Source organism: Hydra vulgaris, chromosome 12 (genome assembly GCF_038396675.1).
Source record: "Hydra vulgaris chromosome 12, alternate assembly HydraT2T_AEP".
Taxonomy (NCBI): domain Eukaryota; kingdom Metazoa; phylum Cnidaria; class Hydrozoa; order Anthoathecata; family Hydridae; genus Hydra; species Hydra vulgaris.
This window is the reverse complement of record NC_088931.1, coordinates 39951214-39975920: the sequence shown is the minus strand read 5'-3', so window position 1 is coordinate 39975920 and position 24707 is coordinate 39951214. Positions and strand designations below refer to the sequence as shown.

The following is a 24707-nucleotide window of genomic DNA, read 5'->3' as shown; positions in this document are numbered from 1 at the left end:
TTTTAGACAAAATAAAAATTTTAATTAAAAAAAAATTATGTTTAATTAGGTAAATAATCCTAATGTATTTTAAATATATATTGATTTTAATAAAAAAATTAAATTTCATGAACTTATATACCTTGCAAATCAGAACATTATGATACAAAAACAAGAGACTAAAAATACTTTTAATTACTTACAAAAATATCCTTTTTCAAACCAGGAGCATAGAAACCAAGGATAAATATAATAAAGCTGATACTAACACGTAAACAAAACATAATAAAATTGATATATTGTGTTGAATCATTATGATGTTGTATAAACCACTGGGTTCCATTCCATGAAACAAACACAAAAAACTCGAGTAACAATGCACTTCCCCAAAATATCACCATTAAAGCTGAATGGTAGTAAACATTTGTCATATAAAAAATAAACCTTTCTTTTTTTAACGCCTGAAGTCCAAGTACCCAGGCTCCAGTATTTAAAGTACAATAAAAAATATCTACTCCAGATATATTAGTTTGATCCAAAATAAGTTTTAAAAGTAAATGTAATAAAGGCACAATGATATGTAGCGTGTGTAAAAATACCTGGAAAGCATATAAAAATGGCAAAGGTAATTTTGAAAAAGAAAAACCATGAAAACTTTTTTGTTTCATAAAATCAGGGTTCCCTTTTTTGCTTTCTATTAAATCTTCAGTGTCATCTCTTTTGTTCTGTTGATAACGACGATAAAATCTTGATACTCCATAAAAAGAAATTATTAAAAAAGGAATAAGAAATAAAGCTATTGGTTGAATGGTTTGATACAGGCAAATTGAAAACCCTTTTTTGTACCAAATTGGAAAAAGAGTGGTATTCTTTGGACAGTAAGAAATCATATTTTGTCTAAATCGATAAAAAGAAACATAATTAAATAAGAGAAGATTAATAAGCATGCATAATTGATTATTTATGTCTAATAAAATCCAAATGAATTTTCTTCATCTAAAAATATAAAATCACATACATAATATATAAACTCAAAATAAAACAATAATAACAAAAAATTACAATAAACAAGAAACATTATTCTTGGTTAAATTTTTAAAAAGTGAGTATAATATCTGGTAAATGGTTTTTATTACAAGTTGAAAAAGTTATTGAGCATAAAATACAGACTGTTAATGAACTTTTCTACCAGAATCTAGGAATATTAGAAGCTTGGAATAACATTTGGAATATTTGGATCTACTTATTTTTTTAATTTTACCTCCTATTTTTTTATAATTAAAAAAAAAACTTTTGAAAGAAAACTTTTTCATAATCTTTATAACTAAAAATTTAAAGCAATTAATATACTTTAGAATTGTGAAGTAAAAACTTAATTCAAGTAAAAAAACTTTTTAGATACTAAAGACAATATAAACAATAAAACAGATGAGGTTGAAATAAGGTATTTCATTGATATACTAAGAGATTTGGCATATATTGAAGTTAGTACCTTTATAAAAAAATTAATAAAGTAAATTAAAAACTAACATAGCCATATATTTAAGCCAATAATAAAAAAAAATTGTACATTTAAGTTTTATTTTAAAAGATACATTGAAATGTCAGAAAATCATGGCATTTAAAATACATTACTTGTTTGCCTATTGTTTTACTTTTTGAGTTTAAATTAAATCTTTTAATAAACTATTATAAGTTTTACTTTTTGGGTTTAAATTAAATTTTTTAATAAACTATTATAAGTTTTACTTTTTGAGTTTAAATTAAATTTTTTAATAAACTATTATAAGTTTTTGTTTGTAATAAGCTTTAGTTAAGAAAATTTTTCAGATATTAAAATATTTGCATTTGTTGTGTCTTGACTAATAACCAGGATTTAATTGGATATTATCATATAAAATTTGTCAAATAATAAAATGTGGGTGTATAAAGATTCAGAAAAATCTGACAAATTGCTCAAACAAATGGCTATTATTAGTGTTAACTAACCTAACCTGGCACATCTTTTGCAAATAACGAATAACACAATTACTAATGTAATACTAACCTATCTAGTTAATTATTAACTGTTTTAATAGCTTATAAATTATATACAAAAGCTATTTGTTGCTATTAACTGTTAATAACAACAAATAGCTTTTGTATATAATTTATTAGCTATTAAAACAGTCACCAATGCAATACTAACCTATCTAGTTAATAACAACAAATAGCTTTAACTGTAAATAATATAATATATTATATACAATAATATATTACATAATACAATATATATTATCTTATGTAATATATATTTTATAATAAATATTATATTATATAACATTTATTTGTTTGTAGTGTCAGCTAAAATTAAATACTGATTTGTGTATCGCAGAACATTGTTATTAAAAGAGCAACACAGATGTTTTAGTCACTGTAGACATTTAGAATGTTTAAAATATGAGAGAATTTATTGATACCATACTAAAACGGTTAAAGAATTTTTATATCAATTTTTACCTAAAAATCGCATCCTATAATAAAAATATTAAATGGAAGGGCAAATTTCTGTCAAAGCGGAAAAACGTCACGATAAATGTGTGTTTTATAAATAACAACAGCGACCAACTTTTTTTTATAAATAATTAAGTTATATTTCCATCCGTTTGTTTTCAGACCTATGATAACGCAATAATAATGATCATCAGCTATAAAAAAATGATCATCAGCCATAAAAAAAATGTATTATTTTAAAATAATGCATAGTTTTACGTCAGATGATGGTCTAAGCTATTCATCGTCATTGCCAATACGTCATCAGATTTAAATGACACTCTGAACTATTCAGATCAAAATATAACAAATAAAGTAATATTAATAATAAATAGTTAGCATTTTGATTATATTTCCCTAAAATACGATCTAAAGGGAGGGGCGGTGAACGATTTAATTTGTACCGGGCGCCAAAACTTAAATGCCGCCCTGCATAATCACAATGCTAACTAACTATTTATTAGTAATATTATTTTATTTGTTATATTTTGATCTGAATAGTTCAGAGTGTTATTTATATATGATGACGTATTGACAATGACGATGAATAGCTTAGACCATCATCAGACGTAAAACTATGCATTATTTTAAAATAATACATTTTAACAATGGTTTTTTTATACAGAATAGAAATTTTTTTAAATGGCAAAAATTTTAAAGCTGCAGTTACTATGATAATTTTTGGTCCCCTGCAGCTCAGGGCCCTTCCGCATTGCGCCACTGCAATTAGTTTAACTAAGTATATAAACAGGAAAATATTATTGAAAAGTAATAATTGATAAACTTTTTGAAATCGTGTATGCTAAATGAGGTGTTACATTTATAAATAAGAGAGTGCTTTAAGTTTATGTCGGGTTTGATGAATTGAACAAAATGGTGTGAAATTTCAGATCAAGTTTGATAAAATAATTTTAAACTTTTGGTTTGATATCTTAATAGAAAAAACAAGGTACTCAACAAAGACCACATCATGAATAAAATATCTGACAACTTATTTGTACACGCGTTTCATTACTTAATATGTTAACTACAACAGTTTCTTAAACAAAAACATTAGATAGAGAATATGCAAATTTTATCCAACAACATACTATTACTATTGTATAATAAATACTAAGAATTGCATAATAAATGTCAAAAAGATTATTAATGTATTTGCATTTTCGAAAAATCGGAAACTCGTGTTTACATTATAAACTTTTAAAATTATAAAATTTGCTATTAACAAGATATTTAAAATATCATTTTTTTGTAAATGCAATATATTTTAGTAAAACTGCAGTCCAGAGGAAAGTTAATAATCACTTAGAAAAGAAATAATAAGCATAAATTAGTAAAATATAACACATACTAAAAAAATATAACGATATTACAAGGATAGTTTAGACACATTGTCATGAATAGACACATTGTCATGAATAACTAAACTGTGTATGCATAAAGAATATCTGTCGAGGAGCAGAACTATTTGTTTTATCAACGAATAACCATTGTTTGAAAGACGATCATGTATGAACGGATGTCTTATAATTTAAGTATAATATTATATTGTTTTTTTAAAGTACATCTTCAAGTGGACATCTAGCTTATAGCTACTGCTACTATTTAGTACTGCTATTATTTTTGACTGAAGGAGCTTTTGCTGTTTATCAGGGTTTAAGTGAACATGAAGATATTATATTGACCATTAACTGCTCACGAAGAGTTTGAAAATTGCTGCCTTGAAGAAAACAAACTTGTTCATGTCTACCTTGCGGAGCTGACGAAGCTGAGTGAAGAATAGATAAAATACGCATTCATTTTTGAATTATTTACTACAGTAATGTTGCTACATAACTTTATTTTAATTTACTTACCCTCAACACTTTGTGTGTGATGGAAAAAAGATGCTTTATTGGACACTACTCAATCAATATATCATAAATTACAAAGTTAATATATATCATAAATTACAAAGTTATTAATATTGGAAATGTTAAACTATTAAAATATAGTTACATTGTTCAGTTGGATTGGTTCAGTTGATTGGTTTAGTTGGATTGGTTCAGTTGGATTGGTTCAAATGATAAAAATATGGTTGTAAAACCATAGCAAAAATTAGTTATTTTTACGATCTAAGCCCAACATTGATCCAATTTATATAACCTAACATTAATTTAATACATATTAACCAACGTTGATCTAATGTATGCAGTATATATACATATATATATATATATATATATATATATATATATATATATATATATATATATATATATATATATATATATATATATATATATATATATATATATATATATATGATTTTTTTCTGCTTTTCTTCCCCGCAAACTCTGCAATCATATCGCTGAAATCCAAAGTTTCTAATAATTTCGACTCAATAGTTAATCTTGCTATATTACTTAAACGACTATGGACCATTGTTGATCGGTGCATGTTCTTAACTCTTTTAAGAGTAGAGAATGATCTCTCAGCCTCGCAATTTATTATGGGAATAGTTAGAAACAAGCGATATGCTATATAAGCATTTGGAAATACATCAATAATATCGGTTTCAACAATCCAATTTAAAACATGCAGAGGAATCAATGTGTTTTCAGTCTCAGGTTTATCTTTTTTATGCGAAAAAAAAACCGGAGGCTGCAACTTTAATAATGTTCCAAATTGTTCTATTTCAAATATGAAACTATCTTCTAAATCATTTGAGTACACTTCTAAAATTTTTTTCGCGCTAACTTGCAATTCCATGGTACTAATAGTTAACAGCTTTGATAGAAATCCAAATAACTTATTTACGTGGTTGTAACCATCACTTCTTATAGTTAATTGTGTCACAAGTTTGTCAATAATGACAAAAAATGCATTCACTCGAAACTTGTCGGATACGCTTAAAGAATCAACTTGGTTTTCTCCGTTGCTCAATTTTTTAATTACCTTTCTTTTGTTCTTATCAGAATAGTCTTTTTCAATAAACGAGCTAAGTTTTTTTGATTCATTCTCAAATCTCGTAAAGTCGTTTCGTAAGTTTTTTACAAAGTCAATTAGTGAAAGTAACATACTGCTTGCTGTATGCAAATCTAATTCAACTTTTTGAAGAAATTTGCTAAATGCATTAAACCTCTTAAGTATGTGATGCTAAAGTACAGCCATGAATGCAAACTCTAGCTTAGTGATCTTATTTAATAAACACAAAGCTTCATGACGAGTATCAGATTTTTCTTCTGTATCCTCAGCTATATGACAGCGCTGCATGAATCCCATCAAAATTTTCTATCAAACTTTTTGAAGCATCTGACCTACATAACCATCGTGAATCTGATAGGCGCTTGAGTGTAGCATGATTTCCTTTCAATAAATCCCATCTATGTGTTGAAGCTACAAAAAATGAATACAAACTCTGGAGAACGCCAAAATAGTTGATAGAATTGATGCACTCACTGACACTGCACTGCCCTACTAAATTTAAAGAATGTCCAGCGCAGGGGATATAAAAAGCTAATTCACTCCGCTCTTTTAAACGCGCCTGTAATCCAGAATATTTACCAGACATATTGCTTGCATTATCGTATGCCTGTCCCCAACAATTGGTTATATCAATATCATTTCTTTCCAGTAGATCTAAAATGTCAGTAATCAAAGATTTACCGTCGTGGCTTTTAATTTGTAGAAAACAAAAAAATCGTTCATACACGTGGTCATTTAGATAATAACGAAATATCACAGAAAGTTGATCCACGTGAGAAATATCAGAAGTCGAATCTACGATAGTTCCCCAGTATTTTGCTTTTTTTATTTCGGTAATAATGTCCGTTAAAACCTTTTGAGACATAATATCAATTAGCTCTTCACAAATAGTTTTAGACAAATAATTTACATTACCTTTGCCTTTATTTGCAAAAGTGTCAATGTGTTGCTTTAAAACTGGATCAAATTGAGTCAACAGTTCTAACATGCCTAAGTAATTTCCGTTATTTGACGATCCTATAACTTCATTATGGCCTCGAAATGCTAAACCTCTTCCGGCTAAAAACGAATAACCGCAACTATTCTATTTAAGATTGCAGACCAATAATTAAATTCCCTTTTAATCTGGCTTACCATATATTCATCGACATGAGTATTTTGTTTTATGAATTCTATCCACTTAATCATACATTGAATATGTTCCTTGCTGTTTTCGTGGCTGAAAATAGTTAGTTTAGCTTTTTTCCAATTGTAAAAGCCACTTTTGACAAATACGTTGTCGTAATCGGTTGAAAACAACTTGCAAACATAACAAAATACACATCCAGTGGATTCAGAAAACATTAACCATTTTCGGTCACAAATTTCGCCATTATTCATCACTTTTTGAAAATATTTAACGGAATAATATCTGTACTGGTTTTTGAACATCCGCTTCGAAGATTCGAAATTAGAGTCTTTATTTTGAAAAAAAGCATACCCCTTGTTTAAATACTTCATACGTTCATTTTCCTTTAATTGTAATGGCCTTAAAGCAGGGTCTTCGCGTAGAATGGTATCTAGGAAAAAAAATCATGATAAATAAGCCTAATAAATAAATAATAAGTGACAATTTATAGAATAAAAATATTAACTGCCTAAAAAGTAAATTGTTTGTTTAGCAGATGTTAGAGGTGTCATTAAAGATAGTAAAAATTGGAGTACCTGAGTCAAGCTCATTGTTATGCATTGTAGATTCAACACTTTCAACTTCTTGAATTTCATTTGAAGGACCTTGGCGGGCTACCTCATTTTCCGTGTTATTGTTTTCATCTTTTCTTTCATTGTTTTTATAATTATCTACAGTTTGTGGAAATTGCATAATAGTTTGGTTTGATGAAAAAAAATTTGTCATTTTCGGAAGTTTAGCTACCATTTCCTCTCTCTCTTTCTTCAATCTTCTTTTACAAGCTCCACTTTCATATTTTCTTAGCATTTTAATTATAACTGCATAACCTGAAAAGTGTTAAACTGTTCTTTTTTTCTCTTTCACGAATTTAGCGCTTCAGCTATTAAATGCATTCACACAAGAACTCTTTTGGGCGGAAGTACAAAAGAATTGTAGAATTGCAATCGTTAATGCATTTTCAATAACAATATAATTATTCAAGTCATTAATAATTTTCCGAAGGGAATTATTTTTGTAGCAGTTTGTACAAATGTTACATTCAATTATTGCTATAAGGCGCTGCTACCAATCTAGTAATTATTTTTTTGTAGAAGTAGTTGCGCTCCATCGTTGTCAAAGACTGGAAAAAATATATAATGCAGCGTTTTTGTTGACAGTTATTTTATTTTTGTGATTTTTTATCAGACAATTTAGCAAATTTAACTTTGGCTCTTTTAAGTTAATAAAAGATTTAATTTTCAGAGTCAATAAAAAATTATTTACTTTGAATCGGGGCCCCTAAAATTGTGGGGCCCGGGGCTATAGCCCCCCTAGCGTCCCCCCTCTTGATCCGCCACTGGTATATATATATATATATATATATATATATATATATATATATATATATATATATATATATGTATATATATATATATATATATATATATACATATATATTAATGAAGAAAAAACAACTTTTTCTATGGTACTTTAAGTTTCATGCCTATACGGCAATCATCAGCCATTAAATACAAATTTAAAAACAAAACAAAAAAAACAAAAAAAAAACCGATAAAATTACAAAATACTGTGTAGTGGGATCTTAACGTCGCTAAGACATACTTGATGGCAACGAAAAAACAAAATATTAGCTAATCACCGGTATCAAAAAAAGATAAGAGGAATTTATTCTTGTGTCTGCATTTTGACGACACGGTCGCTTGATAAACGATGTTCTTCGACAAGCACTGATTGTTCATGGGACAGATGGATTTATTGACACAGTTGCATGTTTTTCCCTCATCTTTACCTTGGCTTATAATATCCTGTGATTGTGTGAATTAATAATGGACTTGATATTTGGCATACATGAGTAGCTTATTTTAATGGTATTTCGATTAAATATCTTACGAAGTCTGTGACCAACCGGAAAGTGCAGGTCTACCATGTTCAAAAAACGACTTCCTATTTTTGTTGCAACATTGGGACTGAAAGGTGGGTTGTACCAGATTATGTTTCGCTTGTGATTTTTGAATGGGATCTGTTTTTTCTTTGAATGGTATACCATTCACCTATAGGTGAATTTGCAGATAAAACCTGATTTAAATAATGCATCTTGATAAGGAGGAATGGATTGTTCAAAAATATTTTTGTTAGAAGATTTGGTTGACAATCTTAGTTCGATAGTTTGAGGAAGGCTTTTTAGTATACTAGGAGGGTGGTTAGAGACAGCATTTATATAACTGATGGAATTACCAGGCTTGCAGCAAGGTTGGAAAGAACTGTCATTAAGATTTAACGTTAAGTCCAGATAATTAACAATTTTAAAATTACAGCTGATGGATATAAGAAGATCATTATTATTAACAATTTTCACGAAGTACTTTTTAATTTTTTCCATCTGTTGGCCACTCCGGTTCTTTAATATAGAGATGATGGTCTAGCAGTGTTTAAGAACCGAAGTGGGCTGCAGTTTTACTAAAATATATTGCATTTTTATAATTTTAATTATACCATAGAAAAAGTTGTTTTTTCTTCGTTAATATATATGTATATCGCTCTATTTAAAGTATCTTTTTAATATTGATATATATATATATATATATATATATATATATATATATATATATATATATATATATATATATATATATATATATATATATATATATATATATATATATATATATATATATATATATATATATATATATATATATATATATATATATACATATATTTATATATATATATATTTATATATACATTTACATTTTTTAAACTTTTCACGTCAATCTACGTGGTTTTAAAACTCCTCGTATATTGAAAATATACTAGATCTATAGTGTTATTACATTTCAATTTTCTATTTTATTTCGATTAAAGCGATTTATGATTCCTAGAACTATTTTAAAGTTAGATTCCCTTTTTTTAGTTTATTGATTTATAAAGTCAAAAATGCCCTAGTAAGGTTGTGGCGAGTGAGACTCAAGTCTTAAAAGCACTTATTTAAACAGCGATGGAACCTATGACCTTGAAATCATTAGTTCTTTATTTTTATTACTAATTTTTAAATAGTTCAAATTTAGCAAAAATTTTTCTTTGCTTTTTGCTTTTCATTTATCAATAACGTCTTTGAATCAAGAAAGAAATGTAAAATACTGTCAATTTTCAATAAAATCTTTTTATATTTAATTTTTCAGTTTTCTGTAACTTTTAGGTTAATTTAATAAATAGTGAAAAATACCCCATCCCCTTTAGGTATGGGTATGCTAATTATGTTAAGCCTTAAACGAAGTTTGCTACGGCAATGAAAATCAATATGCTTAGCAAATAACAGGAAAATTAAAAAAGTTTTAGAAAATTTTTAAAACCAATTATCATAGTTTTTACTTAAAGTTATAATAAAAATATTTTTATAATCTACTTCACAATATTTTGCCATTAAATTGTCCATAACAACTGCCTAAATAAGACATAAAATTTTACCCATTAATTATAAAATAGTTTATCTTTTTTTTTTTTTAATTTCCAAAAGCTCCAAAATTTCCGGAAAGTTCCGAGTTGAAAATTTCCGGGAAAGTGCAATAACAAGTTGCAATTGTATGCCATATCCAATTGTAAAAATGTGTTAAAAACCATTTAGCAACCTTCGTCAACAACAATGACATTTCTGCAGGTAAAGTGTCCCTTTTTAATTCAGGTTTTTCAGTAATTCAGTTTTTCTATTTGAAAGATGTTTTATGCATTCTTATTTATAAATATTCCAAGAAGTGGATGATGAAAGCCATAACTTAAATTTTCTTATAAACTTTCGTTAACTAAAATTCATTATTATATAAATAAGATCTAATCACAAGATCTGTTAGTTTGGAAATGATAATTTTCACGGCGCTTTAGAATTGGCGACTGAACACAACAAGATACATTTGAATCACGTATAAGCAGTTGCTGAAAAATAAAAAAGATGAGCGTACACAAGCCCACTATTTATTTTGGCGTTCGCAAAATGAGTTTGGGAAATTAACAGAACTTGAGACTGTGGAAAAATAAGTCAGGGCATCTACTACAATATCATAACCAATGGAACGCCGGACTATTCACACAGCAAACAGGTTTGCTTCCTTTTTCATTTCCTTCTTCTCCGGTCTTTAAAACTAGAAGTGATGGAGAAGAAGATAGGAGCCTGTTAATCTGGTCTTTACTGTTTTAAATGAAGACGGACTTGGCATAAAAAAATGTCGAGATTAAGGATACAATAATACAAATATGAGCAGTTTTTTTTACACCAAACTTCACAGACAAAATGAAACTCTAGAATTAAATCTATTAATACGCCGTCAAGGAGACCGAGAAAGATCATCGAAGCGTTGAAATCTCACTGCTGATATTTTAAGTGACATACGATCTTTTCTTAAGTAGATCAAATCCTTTAAGTTAGTTGTTTTTACTACCTTTTGATTCAAGACTTTGACAGCCTTGAATTAGCCTCGTTCTTTAATCCCGCAGCTCAACGAACAGTCAAGAATATAAAGTTAAAGATTTCTTTATTCTGTAATCAAATAACCTTAACGAAGACAAGTTTCTAGATAAGTTCTGTTTATTTTGTCTATATGACACCATTGACTGACAAGTGATCACCCATTAGATCTGCAGATTAGCTTTTATGCGAAAGTGTTTGAAGGGAACTTCCCCTAGATATGTTTTTGTATCTTTCTTACCTTACCATTATCTGTCAAGATATTCTTTATCAAGCTAACTCTGATCAAGAACTCTCTGAGAGCTACAATGGGACATCATTGTCTTAACAATTGTCACATCTTTTCAATCGAAACAGATCTTGCGAAGAAAGTTAATTTCGATGTTGTTAATTAGGTAAAAAATAACTTTATACCAAATTCAGAAATGTTTTTTTTCTTCTTGGTGTTTAATTGTTTGATTCGTGAAATGTCATAAATACAGATTTTTAAAAATGGTTTATGTGTACTAGAAGTGGTAAAACTGTACCGGGCGGCAAAGATTGTTTTAAGACTTTTTAGGAATAAGATTATTTTAATCTTATGCTTATTTTTATTATTATTATTATTGTATATTTATATATATTTATATATCTGTGTTCAAAAAGAAAAGGGAAATGAGTCAAAAACTGTCGAAAATGAGTTATACACAGCATTCGAATAATAATATCATCTCAGAGCAGAAAGAGGAATTATTCGGAATAATTTAAACATTATTTAAAACAACAAAAATATTTTAAAATATTTATAATATTAAAATTACAGTATGTAAAAGCTTATTCTTAATTAAACTCTTCTTCCATTAAAAGTAATTACAGACTTGCTCTCAATGTTGAGAGCATCTTCTACATGTTTAAATCTATTCCATGTAGGTTTAAATTTACAACGCGCTCTCCATACTGTTCATCAAACTGACTGTAAACTGTTCAAAAAACTTGAATGAAAGGAAACTTGAGTAGATAGGTTTTTTGATATAGCAAATACTAAGTCTTATACTCAGTCGTAAGAGTTTGACAAAAATTAGAATTTTTTACTATTTGAAAGTCAATTATACACTGAAATATAGGTCTTAGTTGAGAAAACTGAATGGAAAGGTGTATTAAAAAACTCTTTATTATCTACCCCAGTCATTTTTAACCGGCATCTAAAATGTTTAAACGGTCATAGACCTCTCATTTTTAACCTATGCCCTATTTTAATACATTGCATTTTTCCCGATTTTACAAACGCTTTTTCAGAAGTTTTGAGTTGAAGTTATTTTTACTTTAGGTATTTTTAAGCCGGTCTTTCTAGTTGATAGAAACCGTTCAAAACAAATTAAAAACAAGATCTCTTATTTTTTCGATCTATTTTCTAAAAATGTTTAAAAATCGAGGAGAGTTCTAAACTTTATATAGTCTTTTTTTTTATCCTTAAAAAAATAGTTTGGTTAAATTTGAAATTTAAATATCAGCGTAACAATAGTTGCTATTTTTTCCATGACAGAAATCTGTTTGGAATGCAGAAAAGTAAATTACTTCAGTTGTAGAGCTTATATACCATATTTCATAAATATGGTTATATACCATATTTCATAAATATGGCATTGACATGCTATTATGCAGAGTTGTTAGTCCTTGGCCTTGGCCTTGAAAATTTTGGCCTTGACCTTAATTATTTTGGTCGTATAAAAAAATACATACTTTCTTATCGATTTCGTTGAATTCTGCGCATAACCTTGGTCTATTTTTACAAAAGGTGGTTTTAACTGAATATATTACTACTTTGGTGATGCTGTTTACAGTTTAATGATTTTGTTTTTAATCTAAAATATTATTTTTCTTATTTAGAAAAGCAATTCAGTTATAAATTCAAAAAAAATCCTCTTTTTATAACTTAACTTTAATTATTAATAGTGTTTAATGTAAACAAAGAAGGTAGGAAATGATTTAAGAATGATCAATCATCCAAAATGGAATGAAATGCAGTTTTAGCTGCGAGTGAAAAGGAACTTAAAACTAGAAAAGCTGCTGATACATATGGCTTATTTAAGTTGGCTCTACATTGGCATATTGCTAATAAGCCAGCTCATCAAAAATATTGCCAAATAGTTTCAGGATATTTTTTCTGTGATTTATGTCATCTAATTCTTTTATTTAATTTCAAATTTAGTAGTAGTAACCAATTTAATAATATATAGGTTAAAGTAGAGCGAAGGTATTTTGTAATAAAACACAATTTTTGTTTTAGCTGTTCTTTTTTTGTGGTGTATGGGTGTATGGGTGTATAGTTTCTATGAGTATGTTACTTTTGTGGTGTATGGGTGTAGGGCCATGTAGTCTCTATGGGTATGTTACTTTTTTGTTTAATGTCTGAACATATTTAGATTGCCTTCATTTTTCATCATTTTTAAAGATTTGCAATTGACGAATAACTGCTGCTTTTTAACTGTCCCGTTTTGCCCCAACCACGTGCAACCACGTGCAAAATTTAAAAGTTTTGCTAGTCTTGAGTTTCGTTACTTTGGTCGTAACTTATTTTTTTAATTTTTTGTTTTGTTTTTTCATTTTCTTATATCAATGAATTTTAGGAAATTCGTAAAAAAAGTTTATCCGCAACTAGCATTTGTTTCTTAAGTGTCCCTATATGCCCCGCTCTACCCTAAAAGAGAATTTTTAAAATAACTTTTTTAGTTAACAGTTTGATAGCTATTTAAAAATATATGCATTAACTTATCTTAATTAAACTTGATATATGTAACCAAGGAATAGAATATAAAACGGAATCTTTATATCAGTATCTAACGATGTATGTAACAAAACTGTTTTACCTATATTCAACGAATTTCTGAAAATAATATTATGAAGAGTAAAATAGTTAAAAATTTCATAATAAAATCTTTTCCTGATTTTTATAAAAAAATGTTACGTTTCAAAATAATTTTCTGCCTAAATTTTTGACTTAGAAGTGAAGAGCAAGTGATTTAAGAGAAGAAAAGAAAAAAAGAAAAAAAACTTCAAAATTTACTAGTTCATGAAGTGTTTACTTACTTAAATCGAGACAAGATTTCAGGAGTCATTAAGACAACGCTAATAGGGATAATTAGAACATGGAAGCAATAGTAATTGAAACAAAACAGAAATATATAAATTAATCAGTAAAAAATAAAAAAAAGACTTATAAAAACTTGTGTTTACATTTAATGTACAAGAACTTAGAAAAAGTATAGAATCTTGTTGAAACATTAAATGTACAACTCTAAAAACTTTTTAAAAAAATAACCTAATAATTTTTTAAGAGACTTTGCAATTTTTTTTCATACTCGCCTCTGATTTCCTACGTTTTGGATTTTTATTTACTGGTAAGTCCGAAGAGTTTGTATTTAATTCATCTTTTTCAATATCGTCATCAATGATATCGGCAGAAATTTTTTCCGACTCGAGAACTCGTTTCTTTAGGTGAGCAATTGTATATAGAGCGTTTTCTTTATTTTTAATTGAGTTATCGTCAACAACTTCTTCAAAACACGAGTTTTTTCGTTTAGAGCTAATAGATTCATTACTTTTAGTTGGTTTGATTTTCTTTTTAATGGACCCTGCACCATTAGTTAAGTAAGCATTTTCTTTAGAGTTTGATGCTTTCTCTTCTGAAGCTATATTTTCGTGGGTAAAATCGTTGATGCCGTTTTGCTTATTTGAATCAATAATTTTTTTTGTGTTAGTGTCAGTATTGGTAACTTTAAACAATAGAATATCATCGTTGCACGTTTTTTCACTATCATCTTTACAACTGTTTGCCATATATTCATTTTCTGTTTTAGAAATACGGGAAGACCTGTTTTTGTCTGGATAAGTTTTTATGTTTTCATTTAATTTAGAAATTTGTTCAGAATTTTCCATTTTTTCAACTGAGTTCAAACCATTAATAAAAATCAATGGTTCCTCCGATGATTTTCCAGTTACTGAAAAATGCAAAAAACTTTACTAGTTGAAATAAATACTTTTTTTACTAACGCATAAAATCAATAATTTGATAAAATTATATTACCTATAAATGATGCTAAAGTTTTAGCTTTTTTCCATTGCAGTTCAGAAGACTTGGATGATTTCTGGTTAGATACTGGAATTTTATCTGTTTTTAAATTACTCTTTCGTAACGGGAAACCGTTTTTGATTTCATCCATCAAAGAATCGACAATGCACTTCTCTTCTACGCGCTCGGCAGGTTTTTTTTTGCCTTTGACGTTTAATCCTAGTTTTTCTTGCCTTGCTTTTTCTTCCGCCTGTTTTTGCTCACGTGCAAGTCTTTGTTTTTCTTGAAGTTTGAATTGTTCGTTTTCCTTTTAAATAAAATCGAAAATTATAAAAATCGATAATAATCACATTAGGCGCATAAAATCTTTTTTTCATTTAAATGAAAGAAAACAATAAAATAATAATCAAATTATGTAAAAGACTCTGATAATCTTACTTCTTTTGCTTTCTTCAAATTTGTAGAAAATTGTAAGAATATACTTAAGTATTCTTCTACTTTGAACTTTGTTGCGTCTTCACAAAAGTAATCAGCGAATTGGCAACATAAATTACGTATATCTTTAATATTAGCTTCCAGCTCTAAACATTGCAACATAGATTCCTAAAAATGAAAAAATCTTCAATAAGTATGTTGAAGTTCGTTAAAAAAATTTGCCTATAAGTTGTATCGATAAAAAGAAATAACGTTATTTATCACCTTAAGAAAAGTTCCCATCTGTTCTTTAATGTCAGAAGGAGCTTTTTTTAAAGATTTTTGTGTGGATTCTAAATTATTTTTCAAGACGTTGACTTCTTTTTCTAAATTATCAATGTTTAATCGACATGCAGCTTGAAGCACATCCGTCATTTTATCAGGGAACTCCATGAGTTCTTCTTTTTTATCTTCAGCTATCTATGAGCAATGTAATATAATGAATAATAAAACATTGACTAAATTTTATGAAAACTTCTGTTTATCCGCGATCATCTTTAAAATATATTTTAATGATATTCTTAAATAGCAGTATAAACCAGGATAACTGTTTACATAAGCATGATGTTTTTGATAAAACCAAAAAAATGTTCTTTTTTATTATATTATATTTTTCAAAAAAATGTTTTTAAAATATATTTTTTTACACTAGATCAGGTTTTTAAATAGGCAAAGTTTTCACTTACCATAAAAACATTTAGTAATGTCGGAGGCAGGGACGGATCCAGCTTTTTTTGGTCTTTGAGATAGCTAACTTCCAGACATGGAGCAGACTCCAAACATTTATATGTTTATACTTATGTCAACTAAGAATACTTAGCAAAAAATTGCGATGAATAAAGACTGGGAACAAAAAAGCCCAGAAATTTTCGCCCTCCCAACACTAAACGTGAGAACAACAAGTTAATAAAATGTTTTTTGTACTATTCTTAACTAGACTTATATTCAATTTTAAATTTCATAGTAAAATATTTTAGAGTTCAAAAATTATGACCGTATAAAGTTTGAAAGCCCCTCAATTTAAGGGGTTTATAAATTTTATGTGGTCGTATTTTTTGAACGCTGAGAGATTATGCAATGAAACTTAAAATTTATCGATGAGTATAAGCCTAGTTAAGAATAGTACAAAAAACATTTGATCAACTTGTTGCTCTCACGTTTGGGGCAGGGGCCAAAAAATTTGGGGCTTTTTGTTCCCAGGTTCTTATCATCGCAATTATTTGCGAAGCATCCTTAGTTGACATAAGTATAAACATATGTTTGGAGTTTACTCCATGCCTGGAAGTAAGCTATCTCAAAGATCAAAAAATGCTGGATCCACCCTGGTCGGAGGATGTATGCAGTGTCAGGGAATTTATTGCTTGTTTAGTGTTTTTTTTATGACAATGAAAGCCGGGTTGCGCAAATTAATAGAAAAATCTTGTAAGCAACTTAAATCTGCGTTAAAGTAATAGAGTAAAACCGGGTCAAACCGCACACCATATCATTCCGCACACTAATCGAAATTATTGAATAAAAACTAAACGGATACGGCTATGAAAAAAAAAATAGATTCAAATACAGAACTATCTCCTCTATTCGAATTGATAAAATTATATGCCGATTCAACTCCATTTTTTTCTTTTTTTATACAACTTTCACGGGTAGTCAAAACTTTTTATATATTTTTTATCGTTGCGAACAAAATAGCACTTGAACCAAAACTGATATAAAAATAATTTTAGCACTATCTTGTTGGAAATTTAATTTCAATTCTGATAGTATAACTTTTATGCAGCTAGAACAAAAACATAAATAAAAAAATTAAAAATTAAAGTGACTCAGCGTCTATCTTTATCTAATAAAATTATTGTTAATTCCGGTTTAATTATGAATGAAATATAATGTTATTTGTTAATATAATAAACTCTTACTCAATAAAAACCAATTATTATATTATTTCTCAATATAATCATCACTCACTCAATTCAACACAACTCACTCACTTTAACATATCAACTAAAAAAACAAAAACATACAAGGAAGACGATATACTAACCGCATTAACTGATATGAAAGAAAATAAAACATCACTGAGAAAAGCTGCATTCAAACATGGCGTTCCAGTCTCAACGCCTAAAGATCGCAAAAGTAGCAACAACAAAGACTCCCATGGCTCATGTACAACAACGGTACTCTCAAATGAAATAGAAAGATTGATAGTGCATGCGTTCCAATTACTTAGTGACTGGAGTTATGGTTTTACCCGAAATGAAAACCTAGATGTGGCTACCTTAAACGCGAAGATCATTTGCGCTTATTTAAAAATGGTAAGCCTGGTAAAGACTGGTTTTATGCCTTTATGAAAAGATGGTCAAAAGAAATTTCAACAAGAAAAGCGAATAACTTAGCACCTAAAAAAGTCGCTTCTTGTACGCCAGAAATGATTAATAGTTATTTTGAATGCGTCGCCAAGCAATATCAACAAACTGGTACAACATCTGGGTCGCATATTTGGAATAACAATGAAGCAGGTTTTCGGTTGATCAAGTCAAAGCAACCGTAGTGTGTCGGAAAGGGACAAGACGTGCATTTAAACTTACTGGCAACAATGAAAAAATTAATTACACTGTAAACAATTACTGCAATGCTGATGGGCATTTTGCACCACCATTTGTGATATACAAAGTCAAAATAAACTTTCGTTCTGACTGGGCAAGAGGTGGTCCAGCTGGCACTAAACATTCAATTTTAAAACCAGGTTGAATGGAGCACGATATGTTTATTGAATGACTGAAAGGATTATTTATACCCGAAACTGAGAAAATTGAAGGTATACATAATTTAGTATTAGATAGGCATACAACTCACATAACTTTGGAAGCGGTAGTACTGTGCAAAAAACACAATATAATCTTGATTTGTCTACCAGAGCATTCTTCACATATTCTACACCATTGGATAGAGGTGTCTGTTGTCATATCAAACAAGCTTGGAAAGAAATTTTTACAAAGTATTACAAAGACTCAAAATGTAAGAATTTAGATAAACAAAATTTTCCACCGTTCCTCAAACTGCTGTACTGCTGTACGAGAATGGTAAATGTTTACACACTTGGATGCAATCGCTGGTTTTCAGTACACTGACTTATTTCCACTTAATAAAAACAACATAAATAATAAGGCATTAGCAACCACACAAACGTTTAATCCGCCTTCATCAACTTTAGCAGCCTCCGCATTAGCTACACCATCTTGCTCAGACACAGCTTCATCATCTTCAAAGACTGCCGTAGCACCTACTTCAACTACACACCGGTTACCATCTTTTTCAACTACACCAGCTTCAAGTTTTAATAGGTATTAAGAATGTGTTGAGCGTTGCAAAAACAGTATCAAGATTGAAGCAGCTTTTTCAAGCCAGAAATCAATCGCATGTTAAGAAATCGAAGCAGTGCAACATGTCAAAACTTGGCGGGAAATGTATTACCAAAGAAAATGCGATCAAGTTCCTCAAACAAAAAGATGAAAAAAAGCGACAAAGGAAGCCGTGAAAGTTGCTAAACTTAACGCAAAGCGTAGACTTTCTACGCCAAGTACTCAAATGCCTGAGCACAACAAAGCTGAGCAACATCAGCAAAACAATAATAAAGAGCAAGTACCAGTAGCCAAACGATTAAAAATTGCAAAATGTAAAAAGTGTAGAGTACTGTCACACACAGAAATGTTGTAATGCGAGAATTTGATGTGTCGGAACGGTTGTGCAAAGAAACATGTTTACCAAAGAAATATGTAGTTTTCTTAAGTGGTTTTATCAGAATGTCGCCTAAAACCGCACAATTTTTTTTTCTTTACATTTAACATTTTCTATAACTTCATTATTATTTTTTTTAGCATATATTTATATTATCTTATGTAGTTTTTTTATTACCTATCTAATAAAAAAAAAAAAAAAAAATTAAAAAAAAAAATGTTATTTAATTTTTATTGATAAGTGTGCGGTTTGACCCGGTTTTACTCTACATTTCAAAACGATGGTAAATATTTTTTTAAAAGTTTCAAATTATAGAAATTTTCTTAAATTTTTAGAACTAAGTTTTTAGATGATTTTTAATCAAGATAAAAAGTTTTATTGCAATTAACCATGAGAGATAAAAAAAAAAAAAAAAAGGGAAGTGGTGGGGGGAGAGAGTTAGGAAAGAATTTGCTCTATCGCCCTTTATCCTTTATCATATTGTAATCATCTTGACCAAGTGTGTTATATAATTGCTTTACCTTATTATAAAACGCTGAGCTCCCTCCCCCTCACTCTTTCTATTACCGTCACAAAAAACAATCTACATATTACAATAAAATCATACTTGAACAATAAAATGCAACAAGTTCATTCTGGGTTTATTAGCACGCGTATCGGACAGCTTGAGTAGTGAAGTAATCTTGAAAGCTTCTGCGTCACCAGCGTGTGAACCCTAAAACACTTTTATTTATATTAACAAATCAATGTTTCTATAAAAGTTTAAAATTGTTACAAGGTTTTTTTTAATAAGAAACCAAGCAAATGGGCTAGTACTATTTTATTTAAAAAGCTTTTTTTGTCAAGTTAATAAAAATTTCTTAAAATTTTCTTAAGTTATTTTTACGTAATTTATTCGTAATCAAAAGAAAGTCTATCACGTCCACGTGAAAATAAATAGGATTCCTTTAGATTGAACGTGCAAATTAAATACTCATTAAAAATGGTAAATAATGATTTTTAACTTCGTGTTAAGTTAATACGACGTGAAGGTGAAAAATTAGGAAATATTCCTCGTTAGAGTTTGAGGAAAATAAATTTCTTATCGAATAATAACTTAAAACTAAAAGCTTTTTATAATTTTTGGGGCTTCTAGCACTAGATTCTCATAAACAAGCTTCTTATAAAAAAAAACGTGTAACTTAATAAATTTAAGCTCATAAAATAATTATATAGTTTGATAAAAAATAAGCTTACATGGTTCATAAAGTTGCCAATTCTGAGAATCAGGTTTAAAATTTCAGGTAAGATCTCGCTATGTAAAATACCTGGTATGAAAGAATCAGGTTTAGATTTGATTTTACCTTAGTAATGAAAGAAAAATAGCTTATACAAAATACAATTTATTTATCTTTAAATAGATTTCAGCAAAATGTTTTTCGCTTTCTCTTGTTACAATTAATTTTATAAAAACCTTTGGGTCGTCAACACCATTTTTTTCAAATATTATTGATATGACTTTTATTTAGGTGGACCTTTAACCATACCGTTGAATGGGTACACTTTTTTTAAAACTACCCTACGGTTTTGATTTATTGGTAAAACAATATTTTACCATATTTTGCGATTAAATATTAATTTAAACTAAAACTAAACTTGTGTCTTGTATTGCTCTATAAAATAGCCTCAAAAATTTGAAAAATTTTGAAACTGAAAAGTTAAAAAAACTAAAATAGAATGGAAAAAATAAAAAATTCTGAAAAGTAAATATATAAACTGCCCAAAGGGGCAAGCTGGCCCAGTCGAGTTTATTCCAAGACTATGCCTTTTAGCAAGCTGTAAATCTAGGTGAAGGTTGGTAGTAATTTAACCATCTTTTCAATAAAAAAATCATATTTATTGGATCATAGTTAATTTAAATTTAAAGCTTATAGTTTAAGAAATATTTTATTAAATAATGTTAAATAATATTGATTAATGGTTTAAGAATAAAAGCGTTTATACTTTAAACACAACAAAGGAGCAGGTTGGTCCAATGCAAAAGGGGCTCGCTGGTCATATGATAAAAACAATCTTCAACTAATTATTTTTTGTTAAATAGCTTGTTTTTATTTCCGATAATAATAAATACGTAAAAAATAATTTATTGTAAAGTTATTAAAGCTGTAGAATTTACTTTTGTCATTTATTCAAGTTACTAAAATTTTCTTGAATTACGTCGGATAAAAGTTAATATCATAATACACATATCATAACGCACATGTTGTTGCAGTTATTCTTACGCATTCTTGATCTACATTTTACGCATTTATAATATTATAATATTAGGCGTATATAATATTACATAGATCTTTAAGTTTATTTTTCTAAGTAATTACACCTAACTATAAACAAATAATATTTAAAATTAACTATTGTCATTTTTTTATGAAATTGGAGTAAAAAAAATCAAAACATTTATATTGCTATTAAACTCAAAATTTTAGGGGAAAAAGAATGTGAAAAAGTTATATAGTATAAAGCCATTTTATTTGGAAATTATTTTATTCATCAACTTTGCAACTTAGTAATATTGTTTGTTTGATGGATTTTATTAAGTTTTTAAATTGGTAAATTGCCATTTGGCGAGAGAATAATTTTTACAAATACTATTTATAAATTATATCAGTTACTTTATAACAATATCGGTTTACCTTCGATTGCTTGTTTCAAAACTTTAATATTAGGCCCCAGGTTCTCTTTTGCTACTTCAAACTCTTCCTTTAAAATTAAACTTTTGATACGAAGTTCGTAACTGAAACAATATTAAACTTTATTTTTGATTATTTTCTTTAAATTATGAGCTTAGTTTAAAAGTTTTTTATAAAAATTTATGAACTTACCTAATACCAGTAATACCAGTAATACCAGTATTACCAGTATTACCAGTAATACCAGTATTACCAGTAATACCAATATTACCAGTATTACCAGTATTACCAGTATTACCAGTAATACCAGTACAACCAGAATTACCAGTAATACTAGTATTACCAGTAATACCAGTAATACCAGTAATACCAGTAATACCAGTAATACCAGTAATACCAGTAATACCAGTAATGCAAGTATGCTAACAACAAAACTAAAATTTTCAAAAGTGATAGTGAATATTTTAAAATTGATGGTTAATATTTTATTGATCATAATTATGCATAAAGCTCTTTTCAAAAAAAAATTTTTTTCAAGTTGTTTCAGTAAAGAAATATTTGATATAATATTTTCTAAATAAAACCCTGAAATACCTAGACAAATTAATTAAAGCGATAAAAAACTTTTCGGCAGATCCAAGTTTTTCTTTATCTCCGTGAAAGTCTTTAAGTTGTTCTTTCTCTGATGAATCAGGGAGAAGTTTTTCTAAACATTTTAGACGGTCTACTCCAAGCTCTGTAGCATTTCCTTGCTTAATTAAACCAATTACAGATTCAAAACCGCTAAAAACAAAATATAATGATGAAGTTCTTTATAAATTGTTTCCTTTTATATATTATAAACTTTTTTTCAAATACTAAAAAATGATTATACCCTTTAAACTGTCGTAAAAAGATGTTAACATTCATGCTTCTTTTTCCATCTAATATCGCAATCTTAAAAAGAATAAAATTTATTATGGAAAAAGATAAAAAGTCTTTACAAAAAATTGAATGTTTCTTATGACTACACAAAAAATAATCTCACTTCTTTTGGTTCACTTTTTTTTTCTTCTTTTTTTTCTTCCTTTACAATCTCTTTTTGACAAAATAATTCTTCTTCCGTTCCATAGTCCGGTTCAACTCCGTTAACTTCAACTACTTTTTTCCAAACACTACTTGAACTTCTTTTTAATACATGAGGAGGTATCTTACTCCATTGTAACTTCTTCATTTTTTGGCTTGGTGTCTTTACTGGTTTTAACCTACGGTTTGAAGGTTCAGCATTGTTTTGCTTCAAATTTGAAGCAAACAAACCTCCAGGTGGTGGTGGAACTCCGGGTGGCAACGATGGTGCACAACCTGGAAATAGCGGTGGTGGAGGAACCCCTCCTGGTAATGAACCATTTGCGCCTGGCAGAGGCGGCGCTAAAGGAGGTCCTCCATTAAATAAAGGAGGAGGTATTGGAATCCCTCCTGATATTGGGCAACTTACAAGCGCTGCTCCTGGTAGAAGTGAAGGAAATGGAGGTCCTCCATTTAAAGGAGGTGGTGGAGGCGGTGGAGGAGCTCCATCAGGTATTAAAAATGGTGCCCCAGGTAATGGAGGTGGAGGAGGAATTCCTCCATTTACATTTTGTGGGGTTGTTGATGGCGGAAAGAACGTTGCTGGAGGTGGGGGCGGAGGTGGGGGTGGAGGTGGAGGAGGTTGGGGTGATGACGAAGCATTAAGTATTGGAGTTGATAAAATAAATGGTGGGGGAGGTGGCTGTGGAATAGAAGCTATTAGAGAACCATCTTTTTTATTTATTAAAAGTGGTTGGTTCAGTTGACCACATATTTTACAGTTTGTATTCTGATCAGAACTTTCTTCGAATTTAGTTTTTTCTGTTTGAGTCTCTTTGCTTTCAGCTATTTCATTTTGTTTTTTAAGATACTCGGTTTGCGTTTCTTTTTCGCATTTTCTTATGATGCTTTGATGCAAGCCAACCAAATCCTTTTCAAGCTTTTTTTTACACAGTATTGAACTAGCTTCACTTGTAACCATAGAAATGCGAACCACAACATCTTCAATGGCGTTCCATATAAGATCTTGACATTCATTTTCTTCAGAAACTACAAGCAAACTTTGAAGAATGGCGAGAAAGTTGTTGGCGGCCGGTTTCTCAGCAATCTAATATGTATATATATATATATATATATATATATATATATATATATATATATATATATATATATATATATATATATATATATATATATATATATATATATATGTATATATATATATATATATATCATATATATATAGTATATATATATATATATATATATATATATATATATATATATATATATATATATATATATATATATATATATATATATATATATATATATATATATATATATATATATATATATATATATATATATATATATATATATATATATATATATATATATATGGTAGATTAGGGTAATATGAGCACCTTAAGCGAAAATTATGGTGGATCCAAAATTTTTGCAAATAAACAGTTTTTAGGGATCCCTACTCGTGATCCACTTAGATATTTGGGCACCCGAAATTAATAACTCTTATCATTAAAAGATCAAATTTTAAACCACTTTTTGTTAAAAAAATATTACTATGTTTTCCGCAAATAATAAAAAAAAAATTAGTTCGTTATTTGTTCAACT

The 24707-nt window shown here is 28.5% G+C and overlaps 3 protein-coding genes across 6 annotated transcripts in view; all 3 read right to left on the bottom strand.

Annotated features, from left to right (window-relative positions):
* LOC100198454 (ATP-binding cassette sub-family B member 6) overlaps positions 1-906 on the bottom strand; it is a 46501-nt gene extending 45595 nt beyond the window's left edge. The window contains exon 1 of the mRNA XM_065813216.1: positions 183-906. Coding sequence (XP_065669288.1) covers positions 183-869 — 687 coding nt within the window. The 5' untranslated portion in view covers positions 870-906. The remainder of the gene's footprint in view (positions 1-182) is intronic.
* Positions 907-5743: 4837 nt separating this feature from the next.
* On the bottom strand, positions 5744-7453 carry LOC136088109 (zinc finger MYM-type protein 1-like). Its single transcript, XM_065811772.1, has 3 exons — positions 7183-7453; positions 6613-7037; positions 5744-6562 (listed from the first exon to the last, which is right to left on the bottom strand). The coding sequence occupies exons 1-3, from the start codon at positions 7451-7453 to the stop codon at positions 5744-5746; spliced, it is 1515 nt and encodes a 504-aa protein (XP_065667844.1).
* Positions 7454-14246: 6793 nt separating this feature from the next.
* LOC100213938 (inverted formin-2) overlaps positions 14247-24707 on the bottom strand; it is a 62133-nt gene continuing 51672 nt past the window's right edge. For all 4 annotated transcript variants that reach the window (XM_065813213.1, XM_065813214.1, XM_065813212.1 and 1 more), the window contains exons 6-15: positions 23056-24180; positions 22903-22964; positions 22623-22811; positions 22032-22132; positions 20596-20666; positions 19967-20074; positions 15853-16047; positions 15592-15756; positions 15169-15460; positions 14247-15082 (exon numbers count right to left, since the gene is read on the bottom strand). In XM_065813213.1, the coding sequence (XP_065669285.1) occupies positions 14415-15082; positions 15169-15460; positions 15592-15756; positions 15853-16047; positions 19967-20074; positions 20596-20666; positions 22032-22132; positions 22623-22811; positions 22903-22964; positions 23056-24180 (2976 nt within the window). In that variant the 3' untranslated portion in view covers positions 14247-14414. The remainder of the gene's footprint in view (positions 15083-15168; positions 15461-15591; positions 15757-15852; positions 16048-19966; positions 20075-20595; positions 20667-22031; positions 22133-22622; positions 22812-22902; positions 22965-23055; positions 24181-24707) is intronic.

Bases quoted from the DNA above. Each gene is read 5' to 3' on its own strand.
- LOC136088109 (XM_065811772.1), bottom strand. From the start codon at position 7,453: ATGCTAAGAAAATATGAAAGTGGAGCTTGTAAAAGAAGATTGAAGAAA. The intron at 7,038-7,182 runs GTACTCCAATTT...TTTTTTTCCTAG, and splicing joins TAACAATGAGCTTGACTCAG to ATACCATTCTACGCGAAGAC. The intron at 6,563-6,612 runs GTAAGCCAGATT...AATCTTAAATAG, and splicing joins CTCATGTCGATGAATATATG to AATAGTTGCGGTTATTCGTT.